At 36.4% G+C, this 19,905-nt stretch overlaps 1 protein-coding gene and 1 long non-coding RNA gene across 3 annotated transcripts; both read left to right on the top strand.

The window, feature by feature from the left end:
- The first annotated feature begins 3,986 nt into the window (after positions 1–3,986).
- On the top strand, positions 3,987–5,753 carry LOC112189539 (NAC domain-containing protein 92). Its single transcript, XM_024328884.2, has 3 exons — positions 3,987–4,466; positions 4,583–4,860; positions 4,959–5,753. Exons 1-3 carry the CDS (start codon positions 4,280–4,282, stop codon positions 5,511–5,513), a joined length of 1,020 nt encoding a protein of 339 aa, XP_024184652.1. The 5' UTR covers positions 3,987–4,279; the 3' UTR covers positions 5,514–5,753.
- A 4,853-nt stretch (positions 5,754–10,606) lies between these two features.
- LOC112188047 lies at positions 10,607–13,264 on the top strand. Of its 2 annotated transcripts, none has more exons than XR_002931286.2 (5): positions 10,607–10,768; positions 10,862–10,983; positions 11,217–11,335; positions 12,097–12,193; positions 13,247–13,264. It is a non-coding gene; the product is annotated as an uncharacterized LOC112188047 (long non-coding RNA). The 2 variants fall into 2 exon arrangements; XR_002931285.2 differs by lacking the exon at positions 13,247–13,264 and adding an exon at positions 12,817–13,031.
- Positions 13,265–19,905: the final 6,641 nt, after the last annotated feature.

The following is a 19,905-nucleotide window of genomic DNA, read 5'->3' as shown; positions in this document are numbered from 1 at the left end:
CCTTGATTTCACAGTCAACGTAAATTTTAAATAATTAGTTCGGCACGAAGCTTTTCCTCAGAGCCAATCAGAACTCGCCAGGTTGAGTTCCCCGCCGGCGATGGCGGCACTGTCCGTTTCCTTTTCTAGGATCCACCGGAGGATAATGTTATTATATTAAGGAATTGACCGTATAAGAAAATATGAGCCGTTGGATCAAGAAGGTTGCCCGAATGACTAGAAATCCTAAAAATGGATTTTGAAGAAGCACGCACGCATGCAACTGCATTATTGTAATGTTTCCTGAAAGGGAAAAGGGTTAAGGAAATACAAAGGTTAATCATTTTTCTTTGTTTGAAAAAGGTTAATCATGAATAAATCAAAAAAATTGCGGATTAATTTGCTCTTTACACTTTGTTTGAGCCGGTTCTGATATCTGAAAATTAAGTTGCAGAGCTTCTAGTGAGCTGGATTTGATGACTTCTCAATTATTAGCCTTGAGAAAGTTTGAAAAAAAAAATATATATATATATATATATAAAAGAAATTAGGGAAAAAAAAAAAAAAGCGATTCATCAAAATAGTTTCAATGTGCAACAATTTAAAGTTGTACTTTGAGAAATCTAGATTGATATTGTGGCATAGTCCATGAATTTTAATTAAAGAAAAACATATTTTAAACTTACAAAATTCTTTTTTTGTACGATTACCCTTCTTCACGACTTAAATTAATAAAACAATTTAACCTATCGTACTTAACACGTATACTATATGGATGATTTGCATTTATTACGCGAGGATATACTTATAGCAAAATTCGGACGGGGGCAAATGCATCACTAGCTATAGCTAGGGACGTAGTACATACTAGTGCATCATTACTAGTAATATAGGTTTCTATTCTCTAATCTGCTTTATAATCTTATGACCATGCGTTGGAATATGGGCAGTTGATTTATGTTTAATTCAACTAATTAATGAGTTGCACGACTTTACCCTAGATATTTAAAACTTTGCAATATCATTCTAGCTGAGTGTAGAGTAGATTTTTCACTATTTGAACGCACCCACGTACATTCTACAAAGGAAGATTATATCATATAGCAGACAATTCGTAGCAAAACTTGACAAGGAACAAATACATCGCTAGCTGTAGCTACTAGCTAGGGACACACTAGTGCATTATTACTAGTAATGTAGGTCTCTATTGTAATGCGCGTTATAATCATATATAATTTGGCAGTGCATTAATTTTGTTTTAGTTCAACTAATACTGAGTTGCCTGACCTTTGCTAGGGTTTGTACCACTACCACATATTAAAACGAGGAAATATTCCTACTCATTGGCCAATAAGCCTGAGGGCACGTAAATAGCCCCATACTTGTTCATTGGGTGAACGGTGAACCCATGCTCATTAAGTAATTAATATTAATCATGAAAACCACGGTTAGTTAACTATGTTAGGCAGGTCATAGCTAGGGTCACTTTTCTTCAATAATTAAACTCTTTAGGACAATAGTTCTTGTTATATATTGGCAAAAGACAATCCTTTGATGGGTGCTGATAAGGAAAAAATCACACTTACTAAAACTAGTTTGAAAAGTTCAGTGGGAGATTTTGACGCCTCACTGACTTGTCCAGAATGACTACCCTATCATGAGCTAGGTACGTTGTATACATGCGTAGGATTAGGGTTGAGTATATCTGGTGTGCTGCTATTGCTTTTTGGTTATTATGGACTAACTGTATATATGAGTCTGTTTGGCTAATTCAAGTTGCGGCCGTAAATCTATTTCATGAATCACGATTCATGACATGTATTTAGTCCATGATCGACTACCGGAAAAACCCGAAAGAGTAATACTTTGGGACACATGCATCATCACCCTGTAGTTGTGATGATGATCGATCTATACCTTTAAGATAAACTTTACCGGAAAGGAGAAAGAGGTTCACACCTCGCATGCATGAAGTAGTGGACAGAAAGACAATGTCGTCATTCATAGCATGGTCTTGTTTGTCTACTAGTATAACAAACCAAGCCCTTCGCATAATAATAAGCTGGAAGCTTAGCTTTTTCTTGAAATGAAAGTTGCTACGATTTATGTTAGGAATGATATATGAAACAGCTAAACTATTAGGTGGACGACACGTTGGGAGTGAGGGCAATTGGGTCAGTTCAACGAGTATAGAAGAAGACACTTTTAGTCTTTAATCTTCCAGAGATGGGGAAGGTAGCTTTTATGTTGGTGGATATCTTAAACTATCAATAAAATCCATTTGTGATCATGAAAAAATGGGTCGTTTCCTACCAATTATATCACGTGGACTTTTAAATATAAAACTTTACACCTAAAGTAAATTATGAAATGATATATATGCGGAGCCAATTAGAGTGGGTCATGATAATTAGAATGATTGTTTATTATTATTATTATTATTAATATTAGAAAAGAAATGATTTTTTTTTTAATTTCGTCTATTTTGTTTATAGCTAAGACGTTCATATCAAATTATTACAAGCTCATGCCTATATTTTAACCCGACACAACTACAAAAATTTAGTGTGTTTGGAACATTTTATAGATCCGCAAGCTAGTAAAGTCGCCTTGACTGGGTCGAGTTCGTGCCATACTTGGGTCTATCCGACCTAGCTTACATCTCTATATCTCTAATGAGATTATTTGACAACTATTTGCCAAAATACTTATAAGATATTAACTTTACCTCGTTTTTAATTTAAACTTACATGTCACGATTTTTTAAAATATTATGTCGATATATTAATAATACTCAGGTCATAAATGACCATTACATATCCTCCATCTACCACTTATGGGTAGATAAAGAATTTGTGGCAAACCACAGCAATACATAGAGTAGGTCCAATCATTTAACAGTACTCATGCTCACTTATTTAAGAAAACCTATAAACTATGTTACCAAAGACAAATAAATAGGCAAAGGAAATAAAACCTAAATAAGACTCAAGCTTAGAAGGCCGGCCCACTCCTCATGAGGCCCAAGATAAGGCCCGAAGACCTCATCCCAGTCCCAAAAGGAGTAAGCAAGCCCAAAAGGCCCAGCCAATCTTGGCGCCGCACGATCATGACCTAGCAGCTCCGTACCAAGGGCTGCACCGCCACCCAACGCTGTGACGACCACCACATCGAAAAGCTTCAAGTGCAAGACCAAACCATTGAACATCGAATCTGGTGGGAACCAGATTGACGAAATTGGCTGGATCAGCCAAACCAGCAACTCCGGTGCCGATAGCAGCAAAACCATCCACCAGAGCAGGAGCCAGTCACAACTTTGTAGCACCGCAGCCAAAAGCCTCGCTCCGTCTGTGGAAATCAACCAAGCCCTATAAGAAGACCGCCGCCCAAGTCCGATCGCGGATCTCTTCCCTAAACCACAGACCCATTCCCGCCACTTATATGTCATGATTTAATGCAACACTATAGAAAGAAATACTAGTAAATCAACAACCATTTGTTAATATCCATCTCATCAAAAAAACACTGTCCAAAGAAAAATCTCATCAAAATTTTTTATTTAGTAATCGATACTTTATCATGCAATTTGACATAGATGTTCTATTTTTGACGACTTTTGTTAAATAAAAGTAACTAGTTTTTCTAGTAACTTAGATATCAAAATCTCTCTTTAGAGATGAAAATAGCTAACGTTACTGGTGCTAGGATAGAGGAATTAATATCAGACTAATCTGGATCAGAGAAAGAGTTTTTATTTTTTTTCTTTGCTTCCTCTGTTCTTGATCTGAATTCAGAAAGAAGAGTTCTTAATTTTCACATTTACATGGATACATGGATACAGGTCACACATGTCAATTGCTAGCTCATCCTGGTCAATAAAAATGGAATTTATTACAGAAAAGTTAAAAAGGGAGAGCTGAAAGTTTGAAACAATCCACCAGGTTGCCTTACAGCCCACGCTTCTTTTTCTCCCAAAACCAGTATTTAAGGGTGTTCTCTACCTCTCCACCCAAATTTTTTTTTCTTCAACAAACCCCTCTCAATATCTCAGTTCATAGTTTTTTATTCTCTCTTCCTTTTATAATAGATTAGCTCTATAACTTACCCGATCTGACAAAATCCTAGAGCTTGTAGCCTTGTATAGTTGATAGGTCTGCACACAATAGTCTTCGGTAGAATTAGACCCCTTTGCAGTTTATAGTTCCATAGGATTAACTTGGTTTTCTGTTTTGATTTCTGGAATTTAGAGATTTCAGATTCAGAAAATTTTCTTAGGATAACAGTGTGTCAAGCAGAAGAAATGGAAAATGTTTCTGCGTTTATTAATGAAGATGAGCAGATGGAATTGCCTCCTGGATTCCGATTTCACCCGACAGATGAAGAACTCATAAGCCACTACCTTTCCCCGAAGGTTCTTGACAGTGGCTTCACCGCTAGAGCTATTGGGGAGGTGGATTTGAACAAGTGTGAGCCTTGGGATTTGCCTTGTAAGTCATCAAAAACAAAATCAATTTGTCTCTGTTTTCCTCTGTTTTCAATTTTAAAAATATGTATTTATTGTCATGTTTTCTCTGACTTTGTGTTCTGTGATTGTTCTATGAAGGGAGGGCTAAAATGGGTGAAAAGGAATGGTACTTTTTCTGTGTGAGAGACAGAAAATACCCAACTGGTTTAAGAACTAACCGGGCAACTGAAGCTGGGTACTGGAAAGCCACAGGCAAAGACAAGGAGATTTACAAGGCCAAAGCCCTTGTTGGAATGAAGAAGACTCTGGTTTTCTACAAAGGAAGGGCTCCAAAGGGTGAAAAGACCAACTGGGTCATGCATGAGTACAGATTGGAAGGCAAATACTCAGCCTATAATCTCCCCAAAACAGCTAAGGTATGAAATTTCATCTTGGTTTTGTTCTCTTTGTTTTCCCCTGTTTTCCTCTGTTTCCTTCAATTTTCTGATTTCTAATGGTTTCGTATGGTTTTCAGAATGAGTGGGTGATTTGCAGAATTTTCCAAAAGTGTAGTGGTGGGAAGAAAACTCATATTTCGGGGTTGGTGAGGGAGAGCCCTTTCGGAAACGAATTCCGCCCTTCTTTCCTGCCACCACTAATGGATTCTCCACCCTACAACAACAGTGACACAAGAACCACCACCGTCGGTGAAACATCGCATGTGTCCTGCTTCTCCGATGCAATGGAGGATCAGAAAACCCAGGATGACATTATCGACAGCTTCAACAACAACAACAATATCAGCAGCAGCAGCAACAACAACAACAACAGTCATCTGTTAGCTTCTTCATCCTCATTTCCGTTCAAGCCCTCGGTGCAGAACTCTTACTTCTCCGACCAAATCGCACCAAACACCGGAAATATGCAGTACCCGGACTCTGGTTTTATGCAAGACCAGTCTATTATGAGGTTGTTGACTGAGCCTCAAGCTCCAAGCTTGAGGCGCAGCTCATCAAATTATTTGGGGGGTCAAGATGTTCCATCATACTCAGCTGCTCCAATAGAGTTTGATTCCATCTGGAATTACTGAACTCAAAGATGTGACGGTCTTAGATTTTCTGGAAAAATATCTAAGATCATTTACCGTACCAAACTATTGTGTACTTGTATAGATTAATTAGATCCTCCTCGTCGAGTCATAGAAGCACGAAGGATATTAGTCTGTATGTGAAGAAGAAAACCTTAAGTTGTTTTACTTGAACAAACATCAAATGGAATGTAGCCTCGTGTGTTGTTATAGTGTAAACTCAATTCGTTATTGGTTTGATAATTCTTGTGATTTGGTAGATACAGTGGCAAAGGTGACATATATGATTTGTGTTCTTTCTCTTGAAGTTCAGTCGTTAGGTCACCAACCGAGAGTTCCTCGTTGATCAATAATTAGTGGCATACTACATGACGTCCATGCCATAGAAAGCCATATATTATCGGCCAAAAGAAGAAAGCCATGTAAAATGTGAACTTTAAACAATACAATGTGCTGATAGATAAGCTTGCTTTCCCTAGCTCATTTTTCTCGGCATGCCATAGAAAGCCACAATTCATCGACCTCATTTAGTCATTTTCATTTTGGATAGACTATTATACTGCTAGCTCATTTACTTCTCAACATTTAAAGCATTTATGCAAGTTTTGAGTCCCAGACATCAAAATGAGAAAACAAAAATTGATACCAATGGATTTGAGTAAGATTTATCTAAAAGAATAAGTGTTATGTACTTACCTATAGATAATCATTATACTTTAAATGCCGTCATGCACTAAGCTAAATGTGGCGACAAAGATTAATCTTTCACGTTAAAATAAGAGAAATATCATTAAATTTGGCGATAAGGGATATCCCTTATATTAAGAAAAACGTGAAAAATCACTATAGAGAAAATAACGATACACCATGTTAAAAGTGTGTTGGATCATATCCATGCATTAAAAAAGTATTTGGAATTATGAAATATTAATGTTTACTGATCATATCGTTGACAGATGTTAGAAAGCAAAAAATTGATACTTGATAGCTTTCGTCAAATTTTATTTGAAAAAAAAAAGTGTCAAGTATATCTAATACACCACTCTACTTAAATTATCATTGTGTACTAAGTTAAATGTGGCGACAAAAATTTATCTTTCACGTTAAGAAAATAGAAACATTATTAAATTTGGGGACGAAGATTTATCTTTTGAGTTAAGAAAAAAGTGAGGCATCGTTAAAGAAAAACAAACAATACACCACGTCAAAAATGTATTGGATCCTATCCATGCATCAAAAAAGTACTTGAGATTATGAAATATTAATGTTCGCTGATCATATTGTTGACAGATATTAAAAAGCAAAAAATTGATACCCAATAGATTTCATCAAATTTTATTTGAAAAAAAAATGTCAAGTGTATCTAATACACCACTAACTTAAATTATCATTGTGTACTAAGTTAAACGTGGCGACGAAGATTAATCTTTCACGTGAAGAAAATAGAAATATCGTTAAATGTGGCAATGAGGATTTATCTTTTGTGTTAAAAAAAAAGTGAAGTATCATTAAAGAGAAATTAAAAATGATACACTACATCAAAAGTGTATTGGATCATATCATATCCATGCATCAAAAAAGTACTTGAGATTATGAAATAATAATGTTCACCGATCCTATTGTTGACAGATGTTTGAAAGCAAAAAATTAATAGCCCATAGATTTTGTCAAATTTTATTTAAAATAAAAAAGTGTCAAGTATATCTAATACTCCATTTTACTTAAATTATCACTATGTACTAAATTACGTGGCAATAAATATTTATCTATCACGTTAAGAAAATATAAACATCATTTAATGTGGTAATAAAGATTTATCTTTTGTATTAAGAAAAACGTGAAGTATCGTTAAAGAGAAAAAAACAATACACCACGTCAGAAGTATTTTTGGATCATATCCATGCATTAAGCAATTATTTGAGATAGATGTTTTACAAAGATGAGATTAAACTCATTTACTTAAAAGAGTGAGACGAACAAGACACCACATTGAAAATATATCGGATCAGATTCATACGATTATAATATAGTTGTGGTTCTGAAACCTTAATTTGCAGCGAGTGTATTGTTGATAGATGTTCAAAAGACTAGTTATGTACAACTTATCTACTTGAATAGGTCTCAAAGTGTCTTTATAACGATCATACCCATGCACTATAAATTACTTATATATGGTTTCGAAACATTAATTTTTTGTGAGCATATTGTCGACAAATGTTTAACATGCATGGGCTAGCTAGAGCGTAGCTGCACAAAACATATCTACTTTGAACAGTGTCAAATCTTTAGATGTGATTAGCATATATGAAAAGGAAAAATTGTGAGACTCGCGCCTTAATTCTTAAATCCACGTGAGAAATTCACAAATTCTCACATGGCCAAAAAAGATGCGAATATAGTTTAAGTTCGAAAGTTATCCGCGTGAGAAATTCACAAATTCTTACTTATAGGCCAAAAAAGATGCGAATATGGTTTTAGTTCGAAAGTCATCAGAGCCCAACTAATCATGACAAGTTATAATGTATTATTATAAATTAATTATGTTCTTCGTACATGTCTCGCAAATAAAATAAAACAACTATTGCATAGAGAAAATAATGAGAGAGAAAAATAGAGGTTGTAAAATAATTATTTTTACATTTTCTTAACAAACACTAGACTCCAAACGATAATTACGTGGAATTTTTTTTTTTTTAAATAGAAGTTGATTTCATTAGATCAACATCTAATAGACTAGAGTTTACCATAACTTACATAAGCAAAACTCGGCAAGAAAATCTGAACTAAACTATCTAAGCTAGAACAGATCATTAAAATCTCTAGGACGCTCACATTTAAGCGAGCCTATACAAAAATGAAAAACCTCGCCTCCTACGGAAAAGAAATCATTCAACTAGTCCTTACTTGCCAATCACGCAATTGTGGTACAAACAAGATACTATAAACTTCATAGAAGACTCGTAGAAGTTAATCCAACCTCACACAGGCTCAATACTCTAATTCATTAGGGCCCAGATTTCCTTAATTTGAGCCCAAGCCCGTAGGCCCAAACCCAAATCAAGTCTTGCTTAGCAGAATCACTCCCCTGCCCCATTAGCCCAAATTTGAGCCCAGGCCCAAACCCAAGCAAACAGTGCAGAAGAATCACGCTGCTCCTTTGCCTCCACCGCCGTCAAGACCTCCAACGGTATCCCCTTCGACCACTGCTTCGGCGGCCAGCTTTTCCAAACCCCAGCTAACAGAGGAGTCGCCTCCACCGTCTGCACCACCACCGTCCCGTCTGGCAGCCTTCCCTGTCCACATATCATGTCCAACCGGCACTGAAACTGCACCAACAAGTGATGCAACTGGAGACAACAACTACAATCTTCAAGCCAGAGTCCCCTAGCCCAGAGATCGATCTCTCTCGTCAAGACACCGAGAAAGAAAGCCCAAATTGTCGGCCCAAACTAGTCCACGCAACCGTCGACTCTCTGAATCTCCGGCGTCGATCTGCCCTCCCAAGAAGTGGGCCGTCCTATGCCTCACCTTAACTAGAAGTCTCGCCGGTGTTAAATCTCAGCCGGCCACCAAAGAGGGTTTGCCGCCGCTCTGCTCAAACCCTAGGTCGGGTTTGCTTGTAAGATTGAGAATTATTCCTTATATTAATTCTAGATGTGTCATAATTATACATATGTATGTTTTATTGGAGGATTTTTCCAACAAAAAATGCATCGGCATATATACTTGGGAAGTTATTCCACAGAATGTAGAGAAAATTGCTGGACATATTTTGTTTTGTATTTTTGATTTTTTTTTTTGTTAAATCTCTCTTGTTTTTCTTTTATTTGTGAAATGACCATTTTGTCTTTCTCAAATATTTTCAGTTCAAATGTTTTTTAATATTTGAGGGATATTTTGATAAAATTGTTCTGTTTTGGCTGACAAACTCTTTTCCCTTTTTTGAATCAAACCCAAATCGGGTGCCAATTTCATTCATCACATGCCAGAATGACCATTACATACCCTTCTGTTGCCTTCAACTAGACAGATCAAGAAGGTGAGGTAGTACCAACGGTGGTACATAGAAATAGGTCCATTCATTAAACATCAAATTCATAGAAAATAGCGTAAATCATCCATCAGTACTACTCCATAGGCACTATAGACACATAAAGTGGATAGTTCCCTGAAAACTTAAGGAATTATTAGAAAGTATAAAAACTAACTATAAGAAAAATCCTAAAAAGAGCAGCCCAAAACAGATTTGCAACCTAAGGCCCCAACAAGGCAGGCCCGACCTAACTCACCACTACCAACTACCGCGATCCCAGCTCCAGCAACGACCTCCATCGCCACCAATCCAGAGCCACACGCAAGCTTCCCCCGACGACCCCACCCAAAGACACAGCACTTGCGTGCCCGATCACCCGATTCACGAACCGTACAGAGCCCGAAACCGCTGCATTGAGTGCCATCATTACCGTGAGAGCTGCGATCAACGCTTCAGGAGACCAGACCTCCTCTATCCATCCATCACGCTAGTGAATTGCCCCGATCCGCCTCCGCTAGAAACTCCAAACATGCAATTCTAATTAACCACAAGCAGAACTTGGACACCCGTCCAGCAGCCGCATCGTAATCCGCGTGGCCAAAGACAGACGCCGACACAAGGCACTGCAGGACGAGCACTGCTTGGCACGTTGGTGTGCTGATAGGGTGTCGCGGTCAGAGAACAGACTTGTTAACATACTTTTTAGTGTTTGCAATTAGCCTACAGACTCTCTTCTCTTAATGATAGTATAGATTATCCTTTTAAAAAAATTAATAGTATAGATTATTTTATAATTGTCATATTTATCATTGTGATTAAATTTATTCTCAATTTTTTTTAATATTTCAGTGTTAAGTCTGTCAAAATGATTTTGGCTAACAAAATATATTTTCTTAATATTAGTAGAGATAATGAAAAGGATGAGTGAGATAGAAAGTACTAAAAATTATACTATAATCTAAAGCCGAATAATCTTGACTATTTATCCCTGTTCATTCAACTGTTCATACGTGAAGTGGCGGTTTTACCCTTCTGTTTCTCTCATTTACGGGATGCCATCGTTCTATGGTCAAGTCGAGTTCGTTCGTGGTTTCTGGAGAAAGCAGTCGAAACAGAGAGAGAGAGAGAGAGATAGCGAAAGAGAGCTAGAGAGAGTGGAGATTCCGTTTTTCTGTGAGGAGGAAGAAGATCTGCGTCTTGGATAGTTCTGCCGTCTACCTTTTGGGTTGGTTTTTTATTCGTGTCTTTGGTTTATAGTTTTGATTGAGGTTTTTTGCCGTGGTTGGTTTTGAATTGAATTGGGTTTCGATTTTGTAAGGGTATTGTTCGGTTTTGCTGTGAGGAGGAAGAGGACCTGCGTTTTGGATAACTCTGCGTTTTGAGCCAAGGAGAAGATGAGGGATTTGGGTATATGGTTGTGATCGATACTTAGTTTTTGGGGTAAGTTCAGGTAATTTCGATTTTGATTGAAATTCTGGTTTCGATTTCAATATGGGATCTGTTTGATTGCTAGGTAAGTGAACAATTTTGAGAGTTGTTATACAATTTCTGTGTTGTGTTCAACCATAAGCATAGAATTGATTAAAAGATTTGAGCTTCACTCTGAGAATGATTGAATAGGAATTGGGCTTAAGACGAGTATTTGATTTTCTAATTCTGGGTATTGATTGCAGAGATTAGTTTCAGCACCAACCCAGTATCTGACATCTGAGAAGTTAAGCATTGGAAAAACCAAGTTCAAGGCTTTTGATTTGGGTGGCATCAGATTGCTTGCAGATTTTGGACAGATTTTGTAAGATTTTGATCAAAGGTCTTTTGCTGTTATTGGCTGAGTTGATTGAATGAGTTGCCAGAAAAAGATTGGTAGAATAAGATTAGTGTTTCTGTCTTATTTTGATGAGGTCAAGTTAGATATTCTCTGCTAAAAGAAATGCAGAGTTTACACACAAAAACTCTACTGATGAGACCCATTCTCTTCAATTTATTTGTCTTTTGGGCAATCGCCAACTAAATTTAAGTGCCAGAGAGGAGATAGTGAAAAATGGTGAAGGCTGTGCACTATTGTAATTGTTGTGACCGATTAGATTTAGTCCTTTCCGTTTTCTGTTTGTGGATTGATTACTTTAGGCACTATCCTTATAAACACTAAAGTTTTAGATCAGTTACTGGTTCTGTTTGCATTCATTATTATTTTTTCTATATTGTTTCAAGTTGGTTCGGTTGTTTGGCTTCTTTTTGTTAAACAGTTGACAACTTGATTTTAATTCTTTTCTGATAAAACCAATAATTTATATTCATGAAAAAGATCTTCATTTCTTGCTCAACTACATCATGTTTTCGAACCCACTGTTTCCTGCTTTCATACTTTGAACTTCCTTCTTGCTCAAGTACATCATTATCATATTCATGCGTTCTGCTATTCGCCTATCAATTTAATCATCAAAGAATTCTGATATTTACATTTGTTGACACTGTATAGCAAATTAATGCTATTATCAAGAATTTCTACTCACATAATGCAACTAATTTCATTTTCAAAATTACTTTGTGCAGCATCAGCTCTGTTTCACAACTGGAAATCACTGAGCAAGAGGAAAAAAATCAAACAATAGCTTCATCTGTTCACTGTCAAAGATAAATGAAGCTACAGGTAAAGGCTTTTATTCATGAATTTATAACATTTCTATTTGTTTGTACTCTACAACATATTAATCGTATCAATAGTGTTAATCAATGATAGTTTGAGGTTTAGGCAATAGATATCATCCTCAGCAATGAATGTTGACATGAATTAGTCACTTGATTTTCTGACCTTCTGTGACATTTGAATCGTAAAGGACTCATGAGTTGCCTTAACAAGAAATTCAAACCAAGCTCAGAATGTTTTAGCTTTCATTTCAGTAATGTTTTTTGTTTAAATGTTTGAGTTCAATGAATATCGACTCAGATACGAAATTCATTTTTTTCATTCACTTTTGCCTATAGCACTATCTCAATATAACTGTTTGTCATACTCAGTTATTGCTTAAGATGATGTATCATGTATACCAGTGACCTAGCTTAAACTAATTATTTAGGATTGAGTTAAATACATTTTGCATTTTGTATAGGTTTCCAAATATATCTTGCATTGGCATTGTAAGCTCATCCCATTCATTCATCTTATTTCAATTTTTGTTTTGTTTTGTTTTTTTTTTTTTGGTATTGCAATAAATTCGTAACTGGTTTTCTGAGATAGTAAATTAAGAGACACTGATCTTTTCTATTTTGAAGTTATAAGAAAATGAGTGACATTTCTTATTCCAATGGCAATGCCAATGTGAATGGAAATGGAAATGTTGTGAATGGTTACTAGAAGAGCTGCTGGTACGAGAAGGAAATCGAAGAAACCTTAGGCTGGAGCTTTGCTTTTAATATGTATAGTTACTTATGTATACATTTTCAGTACAATCAGTTACATTAATTTAGTAATCTTGGCTTCTACATCATTTTTTTTTCTTTTTCTTTTTCTTTTTGTGGTTCCTATTTCATTTTATACTTGAATGCGGAAACACACACACACACACAAAACAAGAACTAGCTGACTTATGGCCCTATATTAAAATTTGAGAGTGAAAGTTCTTTACTTTACAAATTGAATGAAAAGTTTCATAATTTTACCATAGTAACATTTTTTTTTGACAACAAATATTGGTTGGATTAGAGGTACCGCATCATATAAATAAACCCGCGGCATCGCGCGGGATACTCTGCTAGTATTATAACAAAACAAAAAGCACTAAAAGTATGTATATTTTAACTATTAGGGAGTGCATACGTCTTGGGAGCTAGTAGGCTAGGAGCTAGGCATGAAAATCGTGTTAAATATACACTACCTCTAAAGTCTTGAATGTAGGCAATATATATACTGCTCCACCTCCACGCACAACATACCATGACCTTAACATAACCATAGTTGATCAAATTGATGAATACTTTTCCAAAAACTTAACCGTCCCATTATGGAGGAAATGACATAAGACATAACGGTTTCTTTGTACCATGACACCATGTTCTACTGTTGTCATCTGTCACCCAGAAGAATCCATGTACAAACGATAATATTATGTCATAGTTTACATATCAAATCAAGTGGATCTATAATTCTGAATGTATTAATTAAGATTAACCAGGGTGATTAGCTATCATATGTTCTAAACCTAATACAAACCTTCTCCCAAAATCGGAATAAATTTCCTAATAATGACGGCAGCACAGTTCGTATGGATCGAGTTGTACAAGTTTCAAGATCTGTATATGTTTTAGTTGGTTCTCTAAACCGGACATGATAATATATATATATATATATGAACCCTATTCCTAATTGCAAGCCTTGCGAGAAATAATCCATGCCATTTCCGAATATGGAAATTGAAATTAATTTCTGCCTTTTCTCTCTTCCATTTAAGCTTTTCTGGTACAGCAGAAAGAGACAAAAGTCCAGTGCTTATATAGTTTATATTTTGGAAGTATTCATGTATGTATATACCTGATACTTCACCCTTGGTATGAAACTATGAATTCGGTATCTAATAAAACAGTGCTAGTTCGTCCCTTACTGTTTTATCACATATCGTTAGTAGATGACTTACGTCAAACAACAGTTTCACCCACTTGGCCTTAATTTAATTATGTGACCATGAACAGAAGAAGATGCTCATTCCAAAACCTCTCGCCGTAATTCCATCGTATTTTTGGTATATGACATACTATGGTCTTTTCACTATTAAATTAAGAATAAGAAACCGAGTGTACCTAGCTATACACGGGTAACTATGATAAAGTTTGGTCTAATACGAATGGATTATGATTTACACCGTTGGATAGTATTGTAATAGTATATATTCCTGTACTTGATTACGGACTCAGAAAATCTAGATTCTTTGTTTTTGGATTGTTATCTCTTCAAGTTTTGAGTACTTTTTTTTAAAAATTATTTTCACGTTCCAAAGTTTTTGTGCTCAGTTACGTACTAGCTAATTAATTAGTAAATAAGAACACTACTATGTAGTACGTACTGCACTCTCCTATTGTTGATTTAATACCACCGTTGGCAGATTGCTCTTCAAATGGAAATGAAGGGAATTAGGGTTTATGACCACTACTAATTAGAAAACGGTGAAAGCCACTCTCCCTTAATCTTCAAAATCAGTGTGGACGCTGGAGAGAGATTTAGGGTTAGGCTGCCCGTGCAAAGTGACGGTGGCAACTCGCTGGGGAAGAAGATAAAAACGTGTAGGTCCCACATCCGAGAAACCAGCATCATCTCCATCATTCACGTGGGCGAAAGAGTTGGAGCTTAGCAGAACTGGGTTGTGTTCTCAAGATGTTTCATCTCTGTGAGTGAAAGAATATAGGGGAATGTGAATATGGATTGTCTGTTTGTTTGAGATAGAAATTGGAAGCTTCATGGCCACAAGAAACACACAGCATTAATATTCCTTATCACCCACATTTATAATTACGTATAATGGTGCAGCCACTTAACTGGTAATTATACGGTGAATAATATAAATTCGTCATGATACGTAAGAAGGTATTTAACATGTTTCTTCGTTAAAAATAGTGTATAATTGCTTGATATTAATGAAAGGGCCGCAAAAGAAAGACCCAAAATTATAAAGCAAGCTAGAGAACATATACTTCTGGATCTTTTGCTAGGATTTCTGTCTTCTGCTAGGGTTATAAGATAACGAATTCGCTGGTGTGGTTTTTGCTCCAAGGAGGTCGAATAACCATTCTGAATCACGGTTTGTGCCACATAAGCTCGTATACTACGTCCCAATGTTGGTTTTCTCATCTTGGCGGGGTATTTCTATGTTAATCCTACGTTTCTTTTTTGTTCCAACATCAATGAATGCACACTTGATTTAGTGTAGTCATTTTGGTAATGACTATCAATCTTTCTGGGTACTAAATATTGTAATACAAATTCTTAAATAGAAATATGATGTATAAGTTATGTATAGATAATCTCATTAATTAGTTTGTTAATAAGATTCTACCATTTAACAACCCTTAAAGCTGGTGGATCCATAACAAACAATAGGTGCTACATATAAAAGAGGTCAAGGTACGTGACAGAATTTTAGGATGATAAGATTTGTTGAATGTGCATAGAGTGTGATCAATAATGAGCTATATCTAGTGGATAAAACTAGGATGAAATAGGGTGTAAACTTGTGGTCTGGAACTCTGGATAAGGTAGAAAAGGAGTACTGAAGCTTATCTCTTTTTGCTTAGCTAGCCTTCTTTGTTCTTGTTATGGTTACTCTGTGTTCAACAAGGACTGAAAGTTTTGCCTCATTTGGTAAAAGTTGATAAACTCCTTTATCTCTTCGTCTCAGCAGGCAGACGTAAAAGTTGACGAGTGGTGTAAAAGCTTCATTCGACACACTTTGCTTTTGCACAGTGCAAATGCATTGAACTACTCTCATTTTTATTCTTTCGATCTCATTCATTTGTATCTGGAAACTGAACAAGCTTTGACGTCCATGAATGACAATAAGGTATAACTGATATATTATATACATGTTGAAAACTTGTGTTCAGGTGGGGAATATTAATATTGGCATGGTTACAAGGAGTTATATTATATACGTAAATATATTACAAAGAGTTATATGTTTCGCTAAAATTGAAATGGTGTTGAGATCATGACAGAGACACCAATTAATTTGGTTCATCCCAAATGCCAGGAACCAGGAAGGCGGCTTCTTAGTTTGGAAAATGATCGAATCGTACTGCGGCAATTAAAGTGGAAGTTTGGTATATAAAAGAGACACCACCATAAAGTGGAATCAACTTGGTATGTATTTCATGCTGCATTGAAGATCCTTGCAGTAATTATTTTGTTGATTATGTATCTATTTAACGTAATTCCTAAGGAAAATCAAAGATGCTATAGCAATTAGCAATATATCATCATATGTTAACTTCCCAAAACCAGAAAAGGGTCTTAGGTTTTTTAAAAAAGGGACTTTTTGTACCCTTGAGACAGAGCGAAAACGTGAAAGTGCAACCACATCAGAACTCTACGGCAGAGTGATCGATCTGACTGACTTGATTCATGTAGCGGGAGTTTCTGTGTGTATTGAGTGTACAAAAACCATTCAACCAATAAAAGAGTGGTGCATTGACAATAGTTTCATGTATTTAAATGTAAGATTAATTGAGACACACTGTTGAAGCCCCAGTCAGCACCAAAAATGCCGGCACTTGGGATTCAAATTCAATAAGCAAGGCCCTTGTAACCGGCTGGTTTTATTCTAACACGATGCATGGCATATTGGCATGGTTAACACCAAATCCCTATGGAAAAAAAATGTACCCAAACGAAGCGATTCAGCAGTTTACTTATAAGAAAATTATATTGGAAACCTTTAGAACTTGCACGAGTGGTGAAGATGGTTGATAATTAAGTTTCAATTCCCAAGAAAACAAAATATTATTGCGCTGGGCTAGCAACAAGTCTACAACCCACCTAGTCCGGTGATTATATCCAAGTTCCAACCCTGTAGAGCAATTATAAAATCTTGGAGTTTGCTCTCTTGTTTTCGCTAATTTAACAGCCATCGAAAGAAAAGTAAGGTCCATAGAGAGGAAAACTAGTGATAATAGAATGGCGATACAATAGAAAAGTAGTTCAAATTTGTACCGCATCTATTATCTTAAACCATAACCTCAATACTCGATCTCCGGAAACTTTCTCACGGTTCAATTTGGTAGTGAATGATCAAAACATTACTGTCTACCCCATATGTGTAGCATTAAGCCTCCTGGTACTACTTCCCTGGCATATCACTCGACCTAAGTGTACATGAGTACATCCTAAAATCCATTTACCAAAAGAGAGCTTTTGTTGCTCATATATAATGATCCATGGTTGAAATCCGCAATGTTGAATGGTAAAGTAGTTAGGTATATTGCACTTTTTAGTGCAGCTAGATCAATTTATTGTGAATTTTGCTTGTTGTTGAATAAATTAAAGTATCAAACTCTTTTTGTTTGTGGGGATAATGAATTCGGACTTAAGGTATCATTTATTATTATAAAAAAAAAACTATTGGACCAACTTAATTTGAGTAACTTGTTGTTGATATGTTGATGCAATATCTTCCACATGATAAAAAATAAAATAAAAAATAAAAAAAAATCATTTCCAGCAAAAGAGAAAATTGTTTAAGAAAAACTGAATTTGGAGAGAATTGAGTCGTACTTTCATTGATAATAGGGAACTCTTTATATAGAGGATTACAAGCATAGAGATAGAGTTGTACATGGAAACATAATCGTACATTGATTGGATATCTCCTAAGATTCTCCGAGAATATCTCTAATATAAACTCTATTTCAACTAGAGCAAGTAACCTCGAGTTTGGGCCAGACACATACTGGATTTACTTGAACACTCCCCCTTGTGTCGCCCAAACGTGGTGCTTCTCTCGTTGCCTCATTAAAAACCTTGCCGAGTAACAAAAATCCAGTGGGACAAAAATAACCTCAGTCGAAGGGGAAAAAGAACACAAGACACCCTTCACGTTTCGAGACCATACATGTAGACACTTCCCCCTGATGTCTGCATCTCCCCTTGACGACTACGGTCATTGGAGTTCGGATAACTTCCGCAAACCATGTTACCAACATGTTTCTCGAAAGTGGAATTTAGGCAATGACTTAGTGAGCAAATCTGCCATACTGTCCTCAGATTGAACCTAATTCACTTTGATCTTGAGGAGAGTTTGTTATTGCTGATTATCCTTAGTGATGTCTCTTTTGAAGTACCTTTGCTTCATTTGTTCAAAACAAGAAGCATTATCCTATATGCTCGTAGGCTTATCTGTGGTAGGCTTCAAACCACAATAGTTCGAACATGCGTAATTATGGATCCAATCCATAAACATTCACGAACCACTTCGTGAAGAGCAATAATCTCTGCATGGTTCGAAGATATAGCGACTAAGGTCCATTTCTGTAGACCTCCAAGATATCACGGTCTTTACCCATGGTGAACACTTAACCAGTTTGGGAATGACCTTTGTATGGGTCAGAGAGATACCCAATATCAGCAAGACCATCCAAAACACATGTCATTTTGGGATGGGGATAGAGGACGCATGCCAATGTTAGCGGCGTTCCTGGTGTGTAATGGGTCCGAATCCATCATCTCCTTGTAGGGATATAACAAACTCATATCAATCGTACATCTCAAGTACTGAAAGATATCTTTTACACCAATCCTAATGGCATCGCGTTGGCGCAGAGCTATATCTTAGCTAACAAGCTTACTGCAAGTGGACAATGGCACAACGCGTGACCAGCATGTTTGCGTGTCAAACCAATATCATGATATATTTAAACGTCCGCAAGTTGGTTGAACTAGTCTACAGAATCCCCATGGATTCTATGTAAGAACATAATGAGTATTTTTATATCCTTTGCATAAGACTGTCTCAGTCCTAATTTCCCTAAGGAAAAGGCTTTGTAAAACGAGCGAGAGGCTTTTAGAAGCAACCAATAAGGATTTTGGTTGGGCCTGAGCATCTGAAATGGTATATGAAGCAAGTTGGTGATTGCAACATCACCTGGGGCGCCATCACCATGATGGACGCCATCCATGGTGTCATGGATAGGGATTGTGTCAGCCCTAGGCTGGTGGTGGACGGCGGCGGTGCCAGAGGCAGCGGTGACGATCATACTTAGTCTAAGAATCAACCTTTGATTCATGCTTCATTTGGCTCGAGAGAATGGATGTTCGTGTGAAGTCTTTTGTAGATGGATTATCATATCATGACAAGGATGATCTATCCTGTCATGACAAAGCCAATATGTGTCTAAATCTAAGAGATCTTCTCTCATAACTTTTATCTGATTAATAGCTCGAATAGTGACATAAAGTCCACTAGAGAGACACATAAACTTCTCTAAGATGAGCCTTTGTTCGCAATCATTAGAGGTATTGTAAAAGAACTCATTTCGGTTCTCTACATGTGTTTTCGCATGGAATCCGTTGGCTATAGGGTACGATTTTCCCTAAGAGCGTAGAGAGTTTCTGTGACAGTAATCAATGTGCCATTTGGCAAGTGGAACTTGGGCTATTCAATGTCCTTGAATTAATACCGATGGCCCAGCCATCGTAGTCACAAAGTAATATGCTCAGAATCAAAATTGAGTCATAATGAAAAGAACTCGAAATTTTATTCATAACCCAACGGAGTTACATCATTATCTCTATGACCAAAGAAAATCTAATCATAAATGCTAGCTAATCCAAAACAATGGTAGTCGTCTAACTTCTTTCGGTAATTCCAAAATAAATGTGAC

Source organism: Rosa chinensis, chromosome 2 (assembly GCF_002994745.2).
Source record: "Rosa chinensis cultivar Old Blush chromosome 2, RchiOBHm-V2, whole genome shotgun sequence".
NCBI lineage: Eukaryota > Viridiplantae > Streptophyta > Magnoliopsida > Rosales > Rosaceae > Rosa > Rosa chinensis.
This window is presented reverse-complemented; position numbering and strand designations above follow the sequence as displayed.